This window comes from Platalea leucorodia, assembly GCF_965183815.1.
Source record: "Platalea leucorodia genome assembly, chromosome: 1".
Classification (NCBI taxonomy): domain Eukaryota; kingdom Metazoa; phylum Chordata; class Aves; order Pelecaniformes; family Threskiornithidae; genus Platalea; species Platalea leucorodia.
Window position 1 is genome coordinate 48,044,458 of NC_138823.1, and position 20,241 is coordinate 48,064,698.

Below are 20,241 nucleotides of genomic sequence, written 5' to 3' on the forward strand. Positions count from 1 at the left end.
AACCCCCTTCTGGTGTAAGAGAATGATTTCCTACTCTTGGTGATGGATGAAGCTGAAATAAAGCAGTTTAATTTTTAGAAAACTGTCGACCCTGAAAGGATTGAGCTATTATTCTAATTACTGTAATGAGCAAACACTACTTGGAAATCATTAAAAGAACATATACACAGCTCCAGATCCTGCTGTCTGACGTGTATCGATGAAAATTTTCTTGAACCAGAAGGATGCAGGTTAATTTTTTCTGCTAAATTGACGGCAGCGTGGGCAAGACATTTTGCTGTTGCTTTGTATTGCATTTCCGTCACCAGGAAATTTGTAGTCAAATACAGGCTATTAGTGTAAGTGTGGGTGAATGTTGTGAGCGAACATTCATAATGAACTCTTCATAGCAGTTTGAAATTAGAGTTGGCAGAATTAATTTTCAGCTATACAATTTTCCCTTGGGAATGCTGACCTGTTGAAACTGTTGCAGGACCATGTTGAGTTCAATTTGAAGAATTTTTGTTTGGTTTTTTGTTTATATTGAAAGGCTTCTCAGATGCACAATGGAAATAGAAAATTGTACCATACAGTAACTGGTGATTTAAAACTTCAGCATATGACATAAGATGTGTATGCTCATGCATTTCCTGCCCTGCTGGATTTGAAGCAGTGGCTTGAAATTTTCTTCCCATGTTCACAGTTCCCTGACCATAAGGGTGTATAACCACCTGCTCTCCCCCAAGGATTATATTTGGAGCGGTTCATTTTTTTATGCATATACAGTTCTGACTGCAGCAGAAAGACTGATGTTGTAGCTGGGATGTGAGAGACTGGATTCAAATTGCTAGCTCAAATGAAACAAAAGAGGGGTGGAGCGAACTCAAGTTGCTCACCAAGATGTAGGGTTGTCCAACCCTAGTTGGTGGCACTGAGTGAGCATGCATGCAGGCATCCCTTCTGTGGGCGGCAAAGCGCTGGGAAAGTATCTCAGAATAGTTCTGCTGCAGAAAAGAAAGAAATAACTCTAAAGCTCCAGATATGTATGAGGGGCGGAAAAGTTTAACCAAGTTTCTGAATACAGAACTATTCTGTACACTTAGTGAAATAAAGTTTAAGATCCTGTGGAAAGAGACTGCTGAAAAATATGGGCAAGCAAATTGCTAGCATAAGGTAAAATACAGATGGAATATGCAGGCTTGCATTCTTCCTTCAGAAAAGCACTTTTTATTGGTGTAACAACTTAACACTTACAGCAAGCATTTTTTGGGCTAAATCCCTACTCATGTGGTTCTCTTTACTATAGATGTCGTTCAGCTGATAGGAGCTGGAGCACTGTGCATTGCCCAGATCTTCATGGTGGGTAGGTTCCTACAGCTCACCATGCTTCATGTTGCTCAGTGGCAGCAGGTGGCAGGTGATGAAGATGGCAGATGAGCTGATCCAGCAGACACGTTGTTGTCATTTCTTTGGCTTTACGTTGCGCACATGCAGTCCTTCTACGTGTTTTTTTCAAGGAGACAGTCAAAACTAGTGAGATAGCACTACAGTGCCAGAGGAGTTGTTTAATGAGGAATGAGACCCTAACTAATTGTGGACCTGAAGGAAGAAACTGAAGAAAATTTAGGATATATTTTGGGGTGAAAGAAATTCTGATTTTTGTTGCATTGCGCTATTGCCTTCACCTGTAAAGAAAGAGTTGTCATATTCTAACATTTTTACTACTTATTGAACTCTTCTATAAGGCTCAGTTAGGTGACCCAACGCTTGCTCTTTTTCCCTCACTTCTTTCCATCAATGCTGGTTGAGTGTGGCCATGGAGGTGGAATCAGATTTCATAAGGGAAATGAAAATATCATTTTCAGACAGATGTTGGATATCAAAAGCAGAAACATGTTAGAAAGCTTGATCTGATGAGCTATACATATGGTTTAATTTTTCAGTAGACAGTGCAAGTAAATTGTTTGGCGTTCCTGGATTAGCCCACAATGCTTTGTGCTGTAATCTTGCATGAAGATGTGAAGTGTGTGGTTTTGGTATTTCTGGTATATGTAAGCTGCTAATGTTGTAGCTTTTCTGTTCTGAAGGATTCGTATCTGGCTCAATTTATTGACTAATTAACCTTCCTTTTTTGCTGATCATTAGAGTGGTGCATTATATGGTCATAGATAAACTCATCCCCTATTATTACTCTGGGGAGAATGCGTTTTAGCTTTCATTTCTCTCAATATTAATACTAACTCTAAAGCTTTTTTTAAACGGTAGAAGAAAAATAATCATTTTAAGTAGCATAGATTTCTTTATTGTACATTTCATACATTTACTATGAAATGTGGGTCATACTGATTCCCGGCTATGCTACTTCCTAGAGGAGAATCACAGAAGATATTTTTAACATACGCATTTACTTGCTTTTCCTTTCTTCAGAGGGAAATAATTCTGAGTGAGGGAGAGGGGGGGCAGGGAGGAATTGGCACATATGATGTTTGCCAGGCAAGAAGCAGGTAAGTAACATATAAAGGGCCATGCTAAACCTTCAGCTCTGCACGAAGATGTGCGCAGGCTTCACAGATCAGCTGTCTGCCGTGGCCTTAGACTTTCCCCTAGAAACCCTGGACGTGAGGCACGTACGGTCTGCCCACACAGCACCACGGACGTGTAAGATCACAGCGTGTCCTGGCTTGCCCGCTTAACAATAGCGGGGAAGCAACAGCAGCCCAGCATGTGATAGCAACCAAGGTCTGCATGCCGGGAGTCCCTGGAAGACGTTCTGCACTGCTGAGGATGACACCCGGCGCTGCCGTGTCTGCCTTGCTGCTGTCAGGCGTGCTGGTTCAAGGAAGCAGATGTGTGTGATAACATACGTGACACTTGTATGCCTTCATTCTGCTTAGATACACCACTCGTCTTCTCTACTGTGGAAAATGAAAAATAGCCACCTTTTTATCATATTGCAGGCATTTGTCGCTTCGTGGTGTTTGGCTATTATAAGGCTTGTTTAATGTGAATCAGATGGAAAGTATGCAGAGTGGTTTTCTGACTCCTGTCCAAGGAAAACCTTGGGTCAGCTGGCATACAGCTTTCTGAGAGTTGGCTCAGCTGAGTCTTCCTGGAGCTGGCAACTGAGCCGCCTGGTCAGCCATGAGAAGCCTGTAGCAGGCAGGAGTGCAATGCTAGGGTATGGTGAAGCGTAGCCTATGGGTAAGACATTAAGTAACTTTTATAGGTATTCAGACTGAAGAGTGCCTGGGGAAGCCTGCATATTGTGCTCAAAGAAAGCAGAGTGATTGCAGGGAAGAAAGTTGAGGACCCTGGAATTGCCCACTGTGACATTCCTCAGTCAGAGAGCCCCCAGCAGATAAAATAACAGATTGTAAACCAGGTTGTGTCTGGCTTGGCTTAGCTGGTCACAGTCTCTCCAGTGGTTTAACTAAACCTGATTTATACTAATTTAGTTAAGCAGGCATCGAACCTCTTTGTAGATAAGCCTTTTAGCTGTGGTGCCATATGTCCGGTCAGACTAAGCCATGCCTGTGGCTACTTTCTGTGAACCCAGCACGTAGGGCACTTGTTGGCCAAGTTTACTGGTAGTAAAGCCCATCACTTTCAGTGGCAGGGTTTTGGCAGGAGAGACACTCGGTCCCCTCAAGGCAACTCGGAATGGTAGAAAGAGATGGCAGACTGAAGGGGTGAAGTGTTGGGGTGCTTCCTTGGTTGGTGACCCTTCTCCAAGTGATCTTCTGCAGCATGGTAATGACTGTGCCACCCTATGTCTGTGGAGGCTTGGCGTGTGGGAGGCCATGTATGATGTTGTGTTTTGCTCTTGCTGGGTATGCAGTAGTGCAGTTGAAAAAGGACTTTTTTTAGGAAAATACTGCTTCAAGGAGCACAATTCATGTCATTTCAAAGGCAGGGTTTTTGAGCTGTGTCTTTGCCTTTCTGCTCCCTATATTCAGAAATCTCAACTGAAATAATCATTTTCCTGAAAGGAACATTAAGCTGTTTGTTTGGAAAACTTTTTCAATACTTTGTGATAACGCTAGCAAAGACTGATCTTTTGACGGTTTTTGGTTTTGAGTTGCTTTTAGCTTGGGATGTCCCAGTTTTTCTGGTCTCTAAGCATCATCTGTTTCTCTCTGTAAATACCTACAGTAACGAACTCTAAGTGTCTGAAGCCCTAATATCCTTTTTTTTCCATCTGTGGCATCTTCACAACTTTAAAACTGTGTGCTAACACAAACTGCCCAGTATTGATTTAGTTTCATTATTCAAGGAATAACTTTTCTTTTTTGAACCAAAAAATATTAATAATATTTCTCTAAAGCCCAGAGGTAGATTTAAGATCACCTTGTTTTAAAACTAAAGTTCTTTCACAGAAATTTAAAGCACAGAATTTCTCTGGAGCATTTGCAGCTGCTAATGTTAGCTTATATACTTAGAAATCAGTATGTAATAACATATCTCATGATAATCTAGCAGCTGGGCAAGTCCACGTGCGTTCAAAGACAAATAGGCGGCCAGCCACTCTGATAATTACCCCTTCACAGCCCCTTCTGTGAAAGGATACAAAATGGAATTGGTGCAAAAATGACTTTCAACCGGAGATGCCCCAAACCAATATTAGCGAGAAGGTTTCACTAGAAACACATATAGGATAAAATATTCAATAGCATTTCAGAAAGCATTAGCAAGGCATAGTACAACTCTTTAAATCATGAATTATCATTTACATGGAGAAAACAAAATCCCCTAAGTGGTCTTCTAAAAACACTTTTGAAATTAAACCACCCCGTGTATAGTCTGTAGCATTTATTTTCTGTCGAGCTGTTTTAGGCTAGGCTGCCCCCAGTAGCTGGTTTCCTTTAGCTCTCAGCAAGCTGGCAGACATCTTTCAAGAGGGAAAAATTGGCTGGGCATTCTGTTTCTCTATGCCTTTTGGATTTAGCTATGATCATTTGAACTGCCAGAGAGGGGTTTAGATGGTACCTACCTTATTTAAGGTAATGAAACAAAATGTGTGTGACAGAATGCATTCAAGAGAACTGAGGCAGATGCGTATCTTGCTTAGATCTGAATTTTAGATTTATCTTCTGTGTTGCCTTTTAGAGTAGCAATGCAAATTAAATGCAGTGGCAGTGCTGAAGCAGTGTGCTCTTACCCACCATCTCTATTCACCCACCTTTTCAGCACATCTCCTATTTTCCTTGGTTTTTTTCTTTTTTTTTTGATGACACTTTAACACATGCTGTGAACAAATGCCAAAATGCTCATTCTTAAAAGCTGCCTTCATTCATCTTGAGCTGTTATCAAGAGCTTTGTCTGCTTCGTAGATAAATTGCACAACACTGAATCAATGTCGTCTTGTACTGGAAACCAGACAAACGATTCTGACAGAAACTCTGTTGCATTCATACAGACTGAGTGAAGAGATGGCTTAGCTCATGCAGAATACAGATATCAAAACACCTTCTGCCTCTCAACTGAGGCAATGATATAAATGTGGCTGCTGATCCTAAACCAAAAAAATTAGAAATGTTTGCCTGCTGCAAGTTACTTTGCATGCTTGATAGATATTCCAATGTTATGGATGACAATTTTTGGAGCGTACGCTACTACATGTATTTCATTAAGGTGATTTTCAGATCGTGTATTATTTTGGCTCAACACTTGTTTTAAATTCTCTTTAATATAGCTTTAGCTGTAGCATAAATGTACTTAACACTGAATATTCTCCTTGACAGGAGACGTTAGCTGAATAAACCAGATCTATTGTGTAATTAAGGAGTTTCTTTGGAAATTGGCTTCATTTCAGTTTTAAATATGTTGTCTAATTTGTTCCAGAAGTAAAGTGAACTTGTTTTTCAGACCTTGCTCATGATTGCTTGTGGTCAGAGCTATAATAAATTGACTGCCTTCCTAATTTAAACACTTTGTAAATATGTAAGCTAAGCTACAGTCTGTACCGGGCATTGACGATACAAAGTGATAAAACCTTTCCTAAGAAAATTGTCTTTTTAAGCACATAGAAGAACTACAACCCCTCCTTTCCATTGCTGGTATCCAAATGTTGGGAACTATTTGAGCAACAGGTTCTCCAGTAATTTGAGTGCAATACTTCCGTAGATTTAAGTTGGGGGGGGGCAGAAAAAGATACAGAGAATCTGCTAGAGATTGTAAACCACATGTACATTCAGCAAGTAAATGAGATATGAGCTTTCAAACAATAAGCTGCTCTATAATGCACAGACGGTCTTTCAGGCTACCAAGCCCAAGCTCTGAAGTCTGTCTACACATTGATAAAAATGTCTAACTCTGAATGAAATACGTTTATTCTGTCTCATGTAAAGCCCTGTAAGCTACGAAGAACTGACTGAGCTGCTGACTCAGTCATTGTTCCTGGTTTTTACAACTCCTCCCATTCAGTTAATTAAAAAACCTGTTCCTGAACAGGAAACAAAAGCACTTTTTATGTGGAATTGATCTGCGTACATTTTCAAGATTTCTGCTCTGTGAATGCACTTTTTCTTTAGCTGTGTTTATTGCAGCGCAAGCGCCTGCCAGAGGCAGTACTGTCAACATGACTGTCCTTCTCGGGTGGAATATTTCACTACACACCGTCCTACACTCGTGCCGGGGCCCGTTGAGCATGGGACGGGGTCAGAACCTGAAAGGCACAAAAGGCTGCTCAGCGAGCAAGAAAGCAATGAATGGCGCTAAAGTCAGGCCATAGAAATGGGGATACTCACGTGGGAGTAACAGGAGGAAAAAGACCTGTCAGCAAAAGAGCAGAAAGCATAAAGGGTGGTGGGTTTGCGATTGAAGAAAGTGTCTTTGCACTGTGGCAGAAACACTAAGAGCTTGAGTTTTGGTGAGTGTTGACTTTGAAGCTTCTGCAAAATAAATAAATAAAAGCTGTTACTCAGTAAGGCAAAGTTAATGATTAAGCTCAGTTGCTGCTGTTATTTTAGCAAAAGCTTCGACTTGCCAAGAAATAGAAGAATATGTATGAAGTTGTTTGGAAAAGCCACTTTCATTCTGTCAAATTTATTTTTTAAGAGATGGCTACAAAATCCAAAAAGTTGTGTCTGGTGTAAATCCACAAGTCACTTGTGGTTGGAATCTCTGAAATCCGTGTTATGACCAAAAATATGCTTCTGCACATCTTAACTTCCTCCCTATAACTGCAATTCTCACCAGTTTTTTAATCAACAAAGTGAAGTAATACGATTCCGAGCTGGCCTGAGACAGATGTTGGGACCTGGTAGTTTCTAAATTGCAAAGGTTTGCTTTCTTCAATGCAATCAAATTTTGGTCCCCTAAAATGATTAGCCCACTTTCAAAACTCAGCTGTTCATCTAAGAATGAAGCCTCTTTGATCTGTCAGTGTAAGATATCTCTGTTGCCACTGGTGGACAGGATTTCTTTTTTCAATGCTGTCTGGTTTTTATCTTAACCTCAAATAAATATCATAACATACTTGCGTCCACAGGTAATGAGGAGATGTATTGAACTACTCTCTGTAAGTACAGTCTATGTTTAAAATACTTTTTATCAGGGCAAAAATCCTCTTCACCTTTTTGAACAAATTTAGACGCCAAAAGTAAAAGAATCTGTTCAACTCGAGCTGCACTGAGCTCAGGTCCTGAAATATTGCAGCCTTTAGAAAATACTCTAGTTTCTTTCATTGATGCTTCAGTTGCACAAGAAACTGAAGTTCACCGTTTAGCAACCAAAATGGGGAGAGTGAAAGGGAAGAAAGGTTTCTTCCCGTGTGGATTTCCCGTGAGGAGGCGTCCTCTGAAGGGAAGGATGGAGTTGGGTTTCTGTACTCATTCGGTACTTGGAGTCACGCAGATGATGAACTACAACTGCACCGTTGCTGGTGGGGGCATCAGCCCAAACGGAACAAATTTGTGTTACTGTGTTTTCTTCAAACTAATGATCACAAGTTTTGTTTTGATAAAAAATGGGATTTTTCTTTTTCTGCATTAAAGAGGAAATCTTACACATTTGTAATTTTTACTGAAAGTGTTAATGAGGTGAGGGAATCCATGGTGTAAAGGCAGAATTTTTTGATGCAGCTGTGATATAAAGTCCCAACACGCTTGGCTAACCTTTAACAGGTATTTTAATGTGGTCTGTTTGAGCCTGCTGGAAACTAATAATGTTAATTTCAAATGTTAACCAGAAGTTTATTCTGTTACTCTCATCTCAACTTTCTTCTGTGCTTTAATTACTGTTAATCTATTGCAGACAACCCTGTTCTTTTAATGTATGTATGTCTTAGGACGAGCGTATACTGATGATTTGGGAGGAGATCGCCTAGTTAAGAATAGATCCAAAGGCAGATTAAGTCTGTGCTGCCTCTTAATTTTAAATGTCTGTGATGTCTTTCACTAAAATAGGAAAATCTGCTTGGGCAGAAAAATGTAAGATGTTGTTAAGGGACTTGTCTGCCATCCGGTGCAAGGTTTGATGTTCAGTTTGCGTTGACATATCTAAGCTGAGTCTCCACTCCTTAGGATTGATTTTTAGCCCTGAATCAGTGTTAATGTATAAATGAAAGCAATGTATTTGCTTAGTACGACAACTGATTGAAAGTACAGTAAGAACTGTAATCAGGTACTTTTTCACCTTTGGTTCTACCTCATTTTCTTTTCCAGCTGTTCATATAGAGGACAGCAGTTTTTGCTAGAGGCTTCTGTTAAGTGAGGGATAAGTTGGCTTTCCCTTCTTAACAAATCCTCCTCCCTGGTGGCAGGCAGTTCCAGCAGATGTTCTCATAAGGATCCTGGATGCTGCTGTAGTAGGTTGGAGCCATAAGCTTCCAGTGACTCTTACCATTTTCATAACTGAGGTCTAAGTGGGCCTCCGCTCTGGTGCCAAGGGAACAGTGCTAGTAGTCGCATAAGAAAAGCATTTATCACCGGGCAGCTGCTGTTAAACACAGTCATCTCAACACTGTTTCACGCAAGCTCTGGGTTGGCTTAGTTGGGCTTTCTGTAACTTTTCTCTCTTTCTCTTGGTGCCTTTTTGTGCTGCGATCTGGATAAGCTCTGATATACACTAGGAGAGCATGCCATCTTCATGTGGATGTCTTTATACTCTTACTGTTCAATAGGAAATTAGCAATAACTTTTGTTAATAGTAATTGGGAAAGTCAGACAGTAGTAGTCATCAGAGTCCTCTGCATGGTCACTTGAGTGTGTGAACTAACACGCTGCCTATGGAATATTCTTGGTAGCCGTTGGAAGCACATGGGAAAGGAATAAATGATGTTAATTACAAGTTAGATAGATGATAACCCAGTGAGTAAGTTAAATCTAGTTAACTTACAGTCCAGACACTCAAACATGTGACCCCATAAAATGGAACATTTCATTGTGGTAATCTTGTATTTGTGATGATAATAAGTTATGAAACAAAGGTTAGAGGTTAGGCTTGTTTTCCCTGTCTGTCTTTTTACATCATCTGTAACCTAAAATTCCCTCTCATGCAATATCTGTTAGTTAAATCTGCTTTAAGCTATCATCAGTCACCATTTGAACTGATTTTTCTTTGTTATGCTGCCAACAGAATCAAATTTTTTTTTTGTTATGCTACTTAAGAGTCATAAAAGTAAGATAAGACAAAAGAGAATGCTAGGCTGTACCATCCCCTTTGCTTTGCCAGCACAGGATTAGGGGTTTTGATTAGCAAGCATTGCGTTGCTGTGTGGGAAACTTGGTTGGATTCCCTTCCTTGATCTCTCCAACGGTATGTATGCGTACGCAGAGGTGATGTGTCAGCGTGCTGATGCTCTGCTTCGACATGTCTCACCAGGTTGTGATGCCTGACTCATTCCCTCTTGGTTGAATGGGTATTTGTACCGCAGACATAACGCAGAGAGAAATAAAGGCATTTAAGCCTTCAAAATCTTCATAATACTTCCGAGAAGTAAAACTATTCATTCTGAAGGGCTCCTTCCCCATGAAATGTTGCGCAGTCTGTACAGACTGAATGTGCCATTGTGCTTTGCCCTCTGCTTTGCAGTGCCATAAGTTTAGCTCCAGTACACTCAATGAATTCTAATTGTACTATGTTTACTTAGATATGTCTCTAGTTCATGTTTCATTTGTTTTTTAATACATTCCCAAAATTTCTAGAAGATTGGGTACAGATGGGGACACGGGAGGTCCTCTGCTTCCCCCCTCTGCCTTCCCTCAAGAAAAAATACTGACAGGCAGCTCTTAAAAAACAGAAGCAGTATTTCAAAGTCTGTGTAATAGCTATTTCATGGTGATTATAATGTAAGAATCAATTGTAGCTTTTCTAGTTTGTGGCCCACTTGTTATCCTTTGGAAACGGTGTACCTAAGATTCTTGTTGTGTATTTTCCTATTGTATTCTCCACCCTTTTATAGTTTCCTGTATGATTTCAGCAGGCTACAATATGAAAATAAACAAAGAAATTCTTATGAATAACTCAGAAAAACTTCCCTCGCTGCTGCCCACATTTTTTTTAATGTAGCTTACAGAAGCTATCAGCGTAGCAGATAAGGACGAACTTGTACCTTTGGGTTGTCTTGCTCTTTCTTTGACTGAGGGGATGAACTTACCATAGCATTGCATCCATGTTAGTTTGCTGCCAGGTCCCAACCTGAGGTGAAGTCAGTAGCTCCTTCAATGGGGAACCCAGAGGTGACGGAGCAGGTGATTCGCTTTCCTGTCCTCTCCGTGGGCAGTAGAGCTGGGAGCCTGTCCGCACTGGTTTGTTTGCGGACTGCTGTCTGCTCCCGTTGTTGAAAACAGCGTTCCCTCATTCCGTGTATACTTGCAGTTTCTCTCCGCGCTGAGTCTTTTCCCCCCTGCGCTGTTCCCTCTGCAGTGGGGACCTGGCAGCTCTGCTGCTCCAGAGGACCTGAGCACGCAGGCATGCGCTCTTCTCTTCTCTGGAGAGCTGTGAACAAACGCTAAGTTTCAACAAGGTGGAAGATGACAAAAGCCAAGCAAGGCATTTATTTCCCACTCATTGTTACTTCTGCCTGTCTGCCAAACCTTTTCATATTTATGTAGTGATAGGTCCCCGAAAGAGCTGCAGTATTAACTTATTAACTTTACACCTTGGTTCCAGTCAGTCACGTAATAGCTGTGTCAGAGATTGCGATGGATTCTTTTTTGTTCTTCCTTTTTTCAGATCTAGACACCTACAGCTACTGCCATGACAACACTTCTTGCAACAACAAAATGCCACATGTAGGTTCTATGGAGAGACATTTTGGTAAATGTCAAATTAAACAAAAAAATGATTTAAAAAAAATTACATGTAGGCTGGAGTAGCAGAAGTGTTAGGATTATGTCTCAATCTACTATTTTACAGCCTGGTTTGCTATGTTCACTCTTGACTGGCTGCCTTGTCTAAGGCTTAGGTAGGGACAAAATAGCTCTACCATATGATCTAGTTGATGGGGTGACAAGTGAGGACATAAATCGAGATTTCCTTCCATCATCCCCCACTGAGACAAATTTAATTCTGCATCAGGCATTGAGAGCAGTTGTGTACACTGTCAGCTGAAGGCTATACAGGTCCATCTAAGAATGAGGAGTGCTGAAGTGTACTTCCCAATGCATGTAACTGCATTCTCCCTGATATCTAGCAAGCCATCTCTCCCTGCCCTTCTTTATTATGTCTTATTTATGCTTTAGGTTTATGCTCTTCAACTCCACTTAGTTATATCAAGGATCATCTTCTTGGGGAGGAAAACAAAGTTATTTCCTATCAATCAGCTTGATTCACGGGAGTGCTGAAAAATGTAGACAAAGACAGTCTTTTTCCAAAATGGTGGTATTCTGGCAGGTAGAGAATACCTTTTCTTTTTGAGTCAGCTCTGCTGTTCTTTGAAATACTGAAATGCAGTCAGCAGTCAACAAATAATATGAAACATAAACCTCTGCAGTACTTTTGCTACCCTGCTGTGCCGTCTGTGCATTCTTGAGACGTGCTGGGCTTAGCATACAGTCTCACATAGAGAGATGTGAGACTTACTAAATAATCAAAGCTGCTGAAAGACAATACAACTCCTGCCTCCTTGGAGAAACATGTAACAGCTAACGCAATTGAGCAGATGTTTCAGTGCCCTTCCATGTTTCCTGCTGATGACATGCAGCTACTTTTCTGGGTTTTTTTCTTTTTTTTTTACAGAAATTCTTTTTTCAGATTTTCTTTTTGGTATCTGAGTATATACATGCTCTCATCCTTTTATATCCATGAAAACTTGACTGTTTGTTCAGTCTGTGAACCCTATGCCTTGATAAGGACTCCCTTGGTCTAGGCACAGTACAGACGCAGTACAAAATGAGCATTTCTGTCTTGGAAACTTTCTGCGCTCTTGGAAATGACTGGACTATTTGGAGGTGAGGGGTAAGTTGCTGCGAAAACCAGGGGATCTTCTATTACAGAAATAACCTGTATGAGGTGGGTTGGAGTTGTGAACATATTACATTATTATATTATTATATTATGTTATATGTGAACATATAACATTCGGCCTGCAGGAGCCGAAGCAGCGGAAGCAGCAGAAGCAACCCAAAGGCTGGGACAGAAAGGGCTGGTTAATGCCCCTGCTCACAGACGCTGCAGGGCCAACTTCTGGCAAGAAGGAAGATGGACTGACCTTCCTGCTCCTACTGGGTTTTAATAAATACCTCCTAATAAACTGGAGGATAAGCCCTGGTTTAGGTCTTTCCCTGCCTTTTTATCTTTCCGGACTCATTTCCAGCAGCAGTGGATTTACTGTCTTTGGTTTAAGTACTTTCACAGGGAAATAAGAATTCATAATCTACAGAGATAATATATACTAGAATGAAACTGTTCCAATACTGTGCCTGCCAGAGGCCAGACTGAAAGATAGAGAGAGATATAAAGCTTGCAGTAGTCATTCGTTACTCCCTTGCATTTGGCTGCAAAGGAGTAACGACGCCTGCTCGGTGGACCGTGTAGGTATTACAAATCTTTGATCTTTCTGAACCTGCACTGATTTACTAGAGAAACATTGCATTATTCTTTTTGTGCTAGTAAGAGAGAGATGGGGGTACTTCTATTAAAGTATAGTTTTAGCTGTAGATTTTCTTTAAATTTTTTGTTGAATTCCTAATTAACACACAGTTAAATTGCGTTGTGATTTGTTTAAGCTTGCTGTCAGTTTTGTAAAGCCTCCCGATGAAATCTTGCCTCTTGCGAAGTGTAGTAAAATTCCACTTTAACTTGCAGTCAGGCCAGACTTATGTCCATTTAACTTGTATTTCAGCCATGCTGTCATTTTTATGGCAGCTTGAGTAGAGACCAGGGAGAAACATAGAAGAAATTGTCTCCTTCCTCCCCATTAGTTGGTTACTTGACATCTGGCTCAAATGTGTGTTGCAGGCCCCTCTTCAGCCCTTCTTTCTCTCCTTCCAATAAAAAAGTCTGCCTTTTTCAATGAGTAAATAAATTTCAAAAAAACTGTCTATAGAAAATCTCGAGTTATAAACCAACTTTTCCAAAGAAGAGGCATTTTAACATCCAGCCCTGACAGCTTCCATGCATAGCATACTTCTTGATTTCGTAACAGGGGGAGATTAATGCTGCCCTTCTTTTATATGCTTTGGGATCTGCATGTACTCCTCTGTAGTCAACCTCCTCGTGAACTGCTGCTTATTAGCAGCGGAGGCACAGACGGCTTTGTGTTTGCGCAGCTCAGCTGAAGGAAGGGGACGATGGCACAGATAGCGACGTAGACGGTTCTGAGCATCTCTTTGTACCGAAGCAAAGCTCCAGCTGATTTTTCTTTTTTTCAGAAACATGTGGAAGTCTACAGTAGATACCAGACCCTGTTCCCAGTTGCACAGAGCCTAAAGCATTTGTTCTGTGCTGAGGAATTTGGGACTTTTTTGTGGAAGTTTGCATTGTAATGGGTAACTGGCCCTTTCTTGCCACTAGGCTATCTATTGTTAAATACACGACAATCATGGTAAAATAATATTATTATACTTCCAAACAGAGTAACTAGAGAACCTAGAATTAAAGACCACTGTCTCATTCAAAGTGCTGGATGAATATTGTTCATATAATGTATTGTTATTCAATATGTTGTTTTCCTTCCTTGTTCACGTGAATTCATGCCTTGCTACTGTGCCCAACTCAATTCCCGCTCTGAAGTAAGAGTTCTCAATTTCTTTCTGAACTAGCAAAATTTTATCACTGCACTATCTCACAGTTTCAAAAAACTATGTAGCTTCCATGCAGTATTGTATTCAACTCTGTTCTGTACGTAAGGGGAGAGTGTTAAATCACAAGTAACCCCACTGGACTTTGGATTTGGATCTGTCTGAGGTGACTTAAACTTGCTATGCTTTTGTTTTTTTTTTTTCTTCAGGGAACTTAAGGTATGAAATGCCACTATAAATTGTAATCACAGCTTGCCTCAAATAGTAACCACAGCTGGGAATCCTGCAAATCAGACCCTTGGATCCCAAATTGGGCAATCAATTAGGCTTGCATCCAGGTGGCTGTGTCAGTAGTTGAAGAGGACAGCAATGCTCCCTGAGGAGCAATTCAGAAGTAAGCAGGAGAGAGCAACAGCCTCAGGTCAGCCCATGGAGAATGAACACTGTGTGATGACTTCTGTAAAATTTAAGAACATCTCGCCCTTAGTGACTCCCTGTGAAATATGGTCATTGGCTCTGTGCTCTAGAGTAGTAGTTTTTCTGTGCTATCAGGTGCTCCCTGCTGCAACTCATAGTCCCTGCTGCTGCGTGATGTCCTAGCACGTCCTGACTCCATGTAGGCGGAGGTTTGACTTCACTCCGTTCCTCCGCACACCTGAATTTCCTTTGCAGAAGAGCAGGGTGCCTGCAGGGGGGAAGGACCTGTGGAGCTGGGGAACACATCTTCCTCTTGGTTAGGATGTGGCTGACGGGGAAGTCCTGAAACCAGGACTTAAGTGATCTATATGGCACGCTGGGGATTAAAAAGCACAGTTCTCCTCTCTTCATCTCTCCCTGTCTGCACCTCGGGCTTCAGTCATAACACGCTTTCCAGCTTCGGCTGAGTACCTTCCTGCTTACTGTCCAGATTCCCTGAGCCCAGAGGTGCTGGCTGCCTGGCCCCTCTATTGCTTTGCACTGGAAGGGGCTTGGAGCAGACAGGTTGAGGAATTCAGCTTCAGGGCACTGGCACGTTTCTACTGAGCGCGTGAAGTGTTCTTTCCAAATGCTTGTCCACTGTCAGGTTTCCTATGGCTACCCATAGTGTCTGCCAGATGTAGCTTTGGCACTCCTAAAATTTCTACTTTTAGTTCTGGAGCCAGCATAGAGCCTGTGGAAGAAGAGGTTGCTGGAATTTTTCAAGATAGAGGGTATGTCCACAATGAAGGTTTTAGATACCTTGAGTAAGCAATTAAACAAATTTACAGGGAAGAAAACCTCTGGAGCTACTAAGCCAAAAGATACCTCTTCCCTGCTCTGGGCATCCTTGAGCCGTGAGTTCCTCCTAGAGGTGCGGAGGAGACTCTGAGGAGTATTGCTAATTGTGCTTAAAGTCCTCCTTACACAGCTGTCGTTGACTTCTGTCTAAGGCAGAATCCTGCTCAAGGCAGACTTTTGGTCTGACCTGGAGAAGCCATTCCTATAGGCAGCTACGTTGCTGTAATACACTGCAGGAATGCCTTCTCAAGGTCAGACCAAAGGGCCTGCTGCTTCTACCCCAGTGTTGGTCTTTGAAGCACTTGAATTGTCTTGGCTGAACTTGAAATAATAATGTGTCCTGAAGCAGACACGGAGTTAGGAAAACTCCAAGGCAAGTGATATTTGAAGTGCGGTAAAGTTTATTGAACAGTTGCAAAATACAGTCTCATGGTGGGAAGTACCAGCATCTTTAGTTACCTTGCTGTGGTCACTATAGAAAGACAAAACGTATGGAAGGCAATAAAAGGAAGTCTTCTGTCTTGTAAGTTGACATTTAGGCTTACAACCACAGTACTTGACCATACTGGTTAAAAGAGTGTGCCTCTGTCAGTGGGGTGCTGGGGTTGGATGGAGGAGCTGAGCCTCTTGGTCTCACACCTCTCTTGGTGTCCGTGTGTCTGTACATGTGCGAGCACACACCTGGCAGGGTGGTGGGATGGGTCTTTCTCACGGGGCGTCAGGATTTGCTGAGCTTCCGTTCGTTCCCTCCTCTGCTGCTAGGTGGCCTGAAATAGTTTAGTGTGGGTGAATTCTCCGAACATGTCACAAAAGTCTCAAGCCTGATGGGATGTATAGGGGAGGCAGGGTGTTGCACACAAAAATGCTGAAGGAGTGAGAAAATATTTCTGTAGGTGGCTGACATTCCGATGTATTGGATTTTAATGAAGTTGAGCACTGTTTGGGAACAATAATTCAGTGCATTGCTAATTTTAAAATATGATTTACAGGAGATGCACTAACCATTGATTTTACTCAGCCTTTTATTCATTTTCTTGAGTTGTTTCTTACATCGAGTCTTGCTGTGCTTACATCGAGTCTTGCTGTACATCTCTTGCTGAGATCAGCCTTTAACTTCGTAGTAGTTAATGTTTCTAAATTTGGGAAGATCTCTCCACTGATTTTAAGTCATACAAGCAGCACATATGTCCGTCTAAGCTTTCATTATTGCTGTATTTATAAAAGAAAGATTTTAAACTTAGTGTTCATAGCACACGTAGGTGATTGATGTGCCTGGCTGTCCCTGGCAGGTCTGCCCGGGGTGGCTGCCTCCGTGTTAGTTCTTGCCTTTCACAGGGCTTAGAAAATAGCCAAGGTTTTCATGCTGGGGGGAGGTACAGTCAGCAAGAAACACTTCTTTCTAATGCTCTTCTGAAGGCGACCACCTTCAAAAGGCTTTTAAATGTGTATGGTTTAGTTTCTTATGTTAGCTAAAGTTCTCAAAGGGCTTAGTTTATGATTAAGGAAAGTTAAGTGCTATTCCACTCTTAGGCATCCCTAGGGGGGAAAGGGTTTTAGCCTAGCATTTTTTAATAGCTGTTTGATGATACTAAAACCAAAACCAAAACCCCTATGTTTATTGTTTTGGGGTTTTATAGTAATGGGTGTGTTTTCTTTCTGTAAAGCTTTTAATATTAAGGGCCAAAAAATGCTATCTCTACAGATACGGTTACACCAAATTAAGTACACAAACACAAATGCCTCCATAGTTATTTACTATTTCTAGAGAGCACGTGATAAAAGGATCTTTTTTAATTTAACTTTGGCTCCCACACGTTCTTTTCATTCCGACCTGGTGAAACTGGGTGTCTTTCACAGCAGGTTCAGGAGACTCTCTGCAACCTTTCGTCGTCTTCTTTGGCTGTTAATAACCGGAAAAATTGACCGAGAAAAATGGTGAAGAAGTTGAGCCAGCAGTTGCCACAGTGACAGTTGTCCAATATAAATATCTTACAACTCTTCTGTTTATCATCTGTTTTCAGGGCAGTTTAAGCTGCTGGAACAAGACCGAGATATTAAGGAGCCAGTGCAGTATTTTAACAGTGTGGAGGAGGTGGCTAAAGCATTTCCTGAACGAGTTTACGTCATGGAGGAAATAACATTCAACGTTAAGGTAGTCCCTGAATAAATATTTATCCCTGTTTAAATGATTAACTGTTACAACCTTTATATACATGGCAGCGCTGTGTGGGAAGTGTGATTTTTGAGACAAACGAGCCTTTAGTGTTCTGCATTCAGTGATGGTGCTCTTCGGGATCGCTTTTGCAGTCTTAAATCAACATGTCCTCTAAGGGCTCTCCTGTCCTATGGCACTTTGGGGAGCAATCCTGATGATCCATCCAATAATTCATCTAATTAGGGTGCTCCTGCCAGATTTTAAACAAATGTTGTTTGTTGCCCCCTTTCCCCTCCCCCTCCAGCAGTCTGAATTTTATTCTCTGCTAAGCAGCAGCTGCTCAAATCCCTGTCCAGAAAGCGTTATTCTCAGAGAGCACGCAGGGTGAAATGATGGGGTTGCTTGTCTCAAAATTACTGTAGCTAAATAGCATTGTGAATAAAACAAAAAAAAACAAGAGACACATTTGTTCTCTGTGTGTGTGTGTATGTGTGTGTTTGCATGTGCATGCCTCTTGGGCTCATCAAAGGGTCAGCAATCCCATGAGTGTAAGAGGGCTTCCTATCACCAAGCACAGTGCAGTGCAGTGGCATGAGACAATGAAGACAGAACTTGTTCTTCCTTGTCCTACCTATACGTGTGACACTACACAAGGTAGGGCAGCTCTGCCAACAGAGCAGAGAGGTCTTTGGGCTCATCTGGTTTGCTTCAGTTGATACACTGCCTAAGACTGCTTGAAGAGCGTCCTAGAGCTGCGATGCAGGGGTGCATTATCCACATTACGTACTCTACAGGGGGAAATGGTCGATACTGCTGGTGCAACACCAGTATAGTGTTTCCTGGTCCCATGTGTAGCAATGAGGGGTTTTTATAACAATCTCTTAATGGCTTTTTCTCCTTCTCATACTGCTACAGTTGGGAGATACCAGCTAGTCTGCAGTTTTTATAGGTGTGAAACAAGATTGCTGAAGATTGCTGTAAGTGCGAGAGCTCATCACTTAATTAATTTAGTGACACAGACTCATGCCTTTCAAGACAATAGGTTGTTTTCATTTATGCTCTCCATTAAGCTAAACCTGTAAAACAGAGCCTTTCATGAACGAAGGCTACCTGAGAAAGTTGGAACATTTTTGTATGTTTAGGATGTAGTTGCGCAAATCAAGGCAACGAGAAAATTTCATTTCTACCCAGGAAAATCAGTCTTACCTTGGGACTGCTAGCCTTATCCAGTGCTGCGCCATTATCTTGCAGTCGATCAAGGACCAAATCAAGGAGTGGCACAGTAAAATGTGATTTTATAGGGGAAAAAGTATTCATCTGCAGGCTTGTTTAAATGTAAAATGTTGTGTCTTAATATGAGTGTTCTTAAAACTCTTTGTCATATTTAGCAAACCGAGAAGTAAGCATAGCTTACTGTTAGATATCAAATCCATTTTTAGAAGATACTGTTGTGATACTCCTTAATGTAAATAACAGTAATAATAAACCAGGTTTAACCTAGTTACACAGTTATCTTGGCAGTATTTCTCTTGGCAGTTCTTCCAGTTTCATAGAAGTCTATTCCAAGGTTATAATCTTCCAAAAAATAAATGAACTTAACAGGATTTATTAAAGTGTTTAATAACCCCTTACATGCAAGAGAATTATGTAAGCTAAAATTTTAATATAGGGGAGATCCTGTCAAACTGATTAGAGCAAAGGGAGGAATACTAAGTATGGTTGGTTTCTGTCCAGTACAGTGTGCCCATTTAAATTCAGAAGAGAGTATCAGAAGGTAGCTAATCCGATATAAAAAGAAAAAAAATGCCTAAAATATCTGATGAAGCATTTAAGATGAGGAGGAACTCTGAAGTCTGGGAATTCTTTCTTATGCCAAACACTCAAGTCTTTCATAGATAATTTTTGAAGAAAGAGCCTGTAGAGTTACACCAGACAGTCACTGCATGGTTATGTCTGTGCTTGTTGAGGTCTGCCTTCATGTGCCAATATGCCACAGTTACGGTTCGGCTTGGTGCGAACTTTCCTCCTCCGGGTAAATTCTTCGCTGCTCCGGCAGCATTTTGCACTGCCGTTCAGAGAACTGCTTTCTGGCTGTGACGGGCCATGGGATCTTCTCCAAGGGGGGGTTCCTTTATTTTTACTTCGTGTACTAGTTGTTAAAGGGAAAAATGAGCCACCTTATCCTGGGGGAGGCGGAGGAGGTGGGTCTCCCTTCCTTCCTTCCCCAGGGTTTTGCAGCTAGGCAGGCTTTCTGGGGAGTGCGCTGAGGCAGGGGCTTTGGGACCTGCTGGATGTTTGAAGGAGGGCTGCAACACATGCCATCAAGCGGAGCTGGGAGTGGAAGGCGGAGTCACTTTTCACAGAAGAGCAACCAATAATTTTAGATTAAAACAGATGTTTTTAATGGCTAAAACTACTTCTGGTGACTTGTTTGGACGTACATACGTATCAGAACTGTGCTTGGATACCCAGTCAGTTGCCTCAGGTACCCAGTGACCAGCAGCATCTACAGGCACAGCAATTTAGAGTGTTCTGGGGATAAACTAATTTCACTCAGTCAGTAGGTATTTAATCTGTTCCTAATTGAAAGTTAGAGACGTTCTGTCTTTTCTTCACTGACTAGATACGTGATAACCTTTTTTGTATTAATCAGTGCATAATTGCAGA

General features: G+C 41.5%; 1 protein-coding gene across 2 annotated transcripts in view; it reads left to right on the forward strand.

Moving 5' to 3' along the window:
- The window catches only part of GAREM1 (GRB2 associated regulator of MAPK1 subtype 1), a gene marked incomplete at both ends in the record, with an annotated part of 99,578 nt that overhangs the window by 61,605 nt on the left and 17,732 nt on the right, over positions 1-20,241 (forward strand). For both annotated transcript variants that reach the window (XM_082306768.1, XM_082306769.1), the window contains one exon: positions 17,441-17,571. In XM_082306768.1, the coding sequence (XP_082162894.1) occupies positions 17,441-17,571 (131 nt within the window). The remainder of the gene's footprint in view (positions 1-17,440; positions 17,572-20,241) is intronic.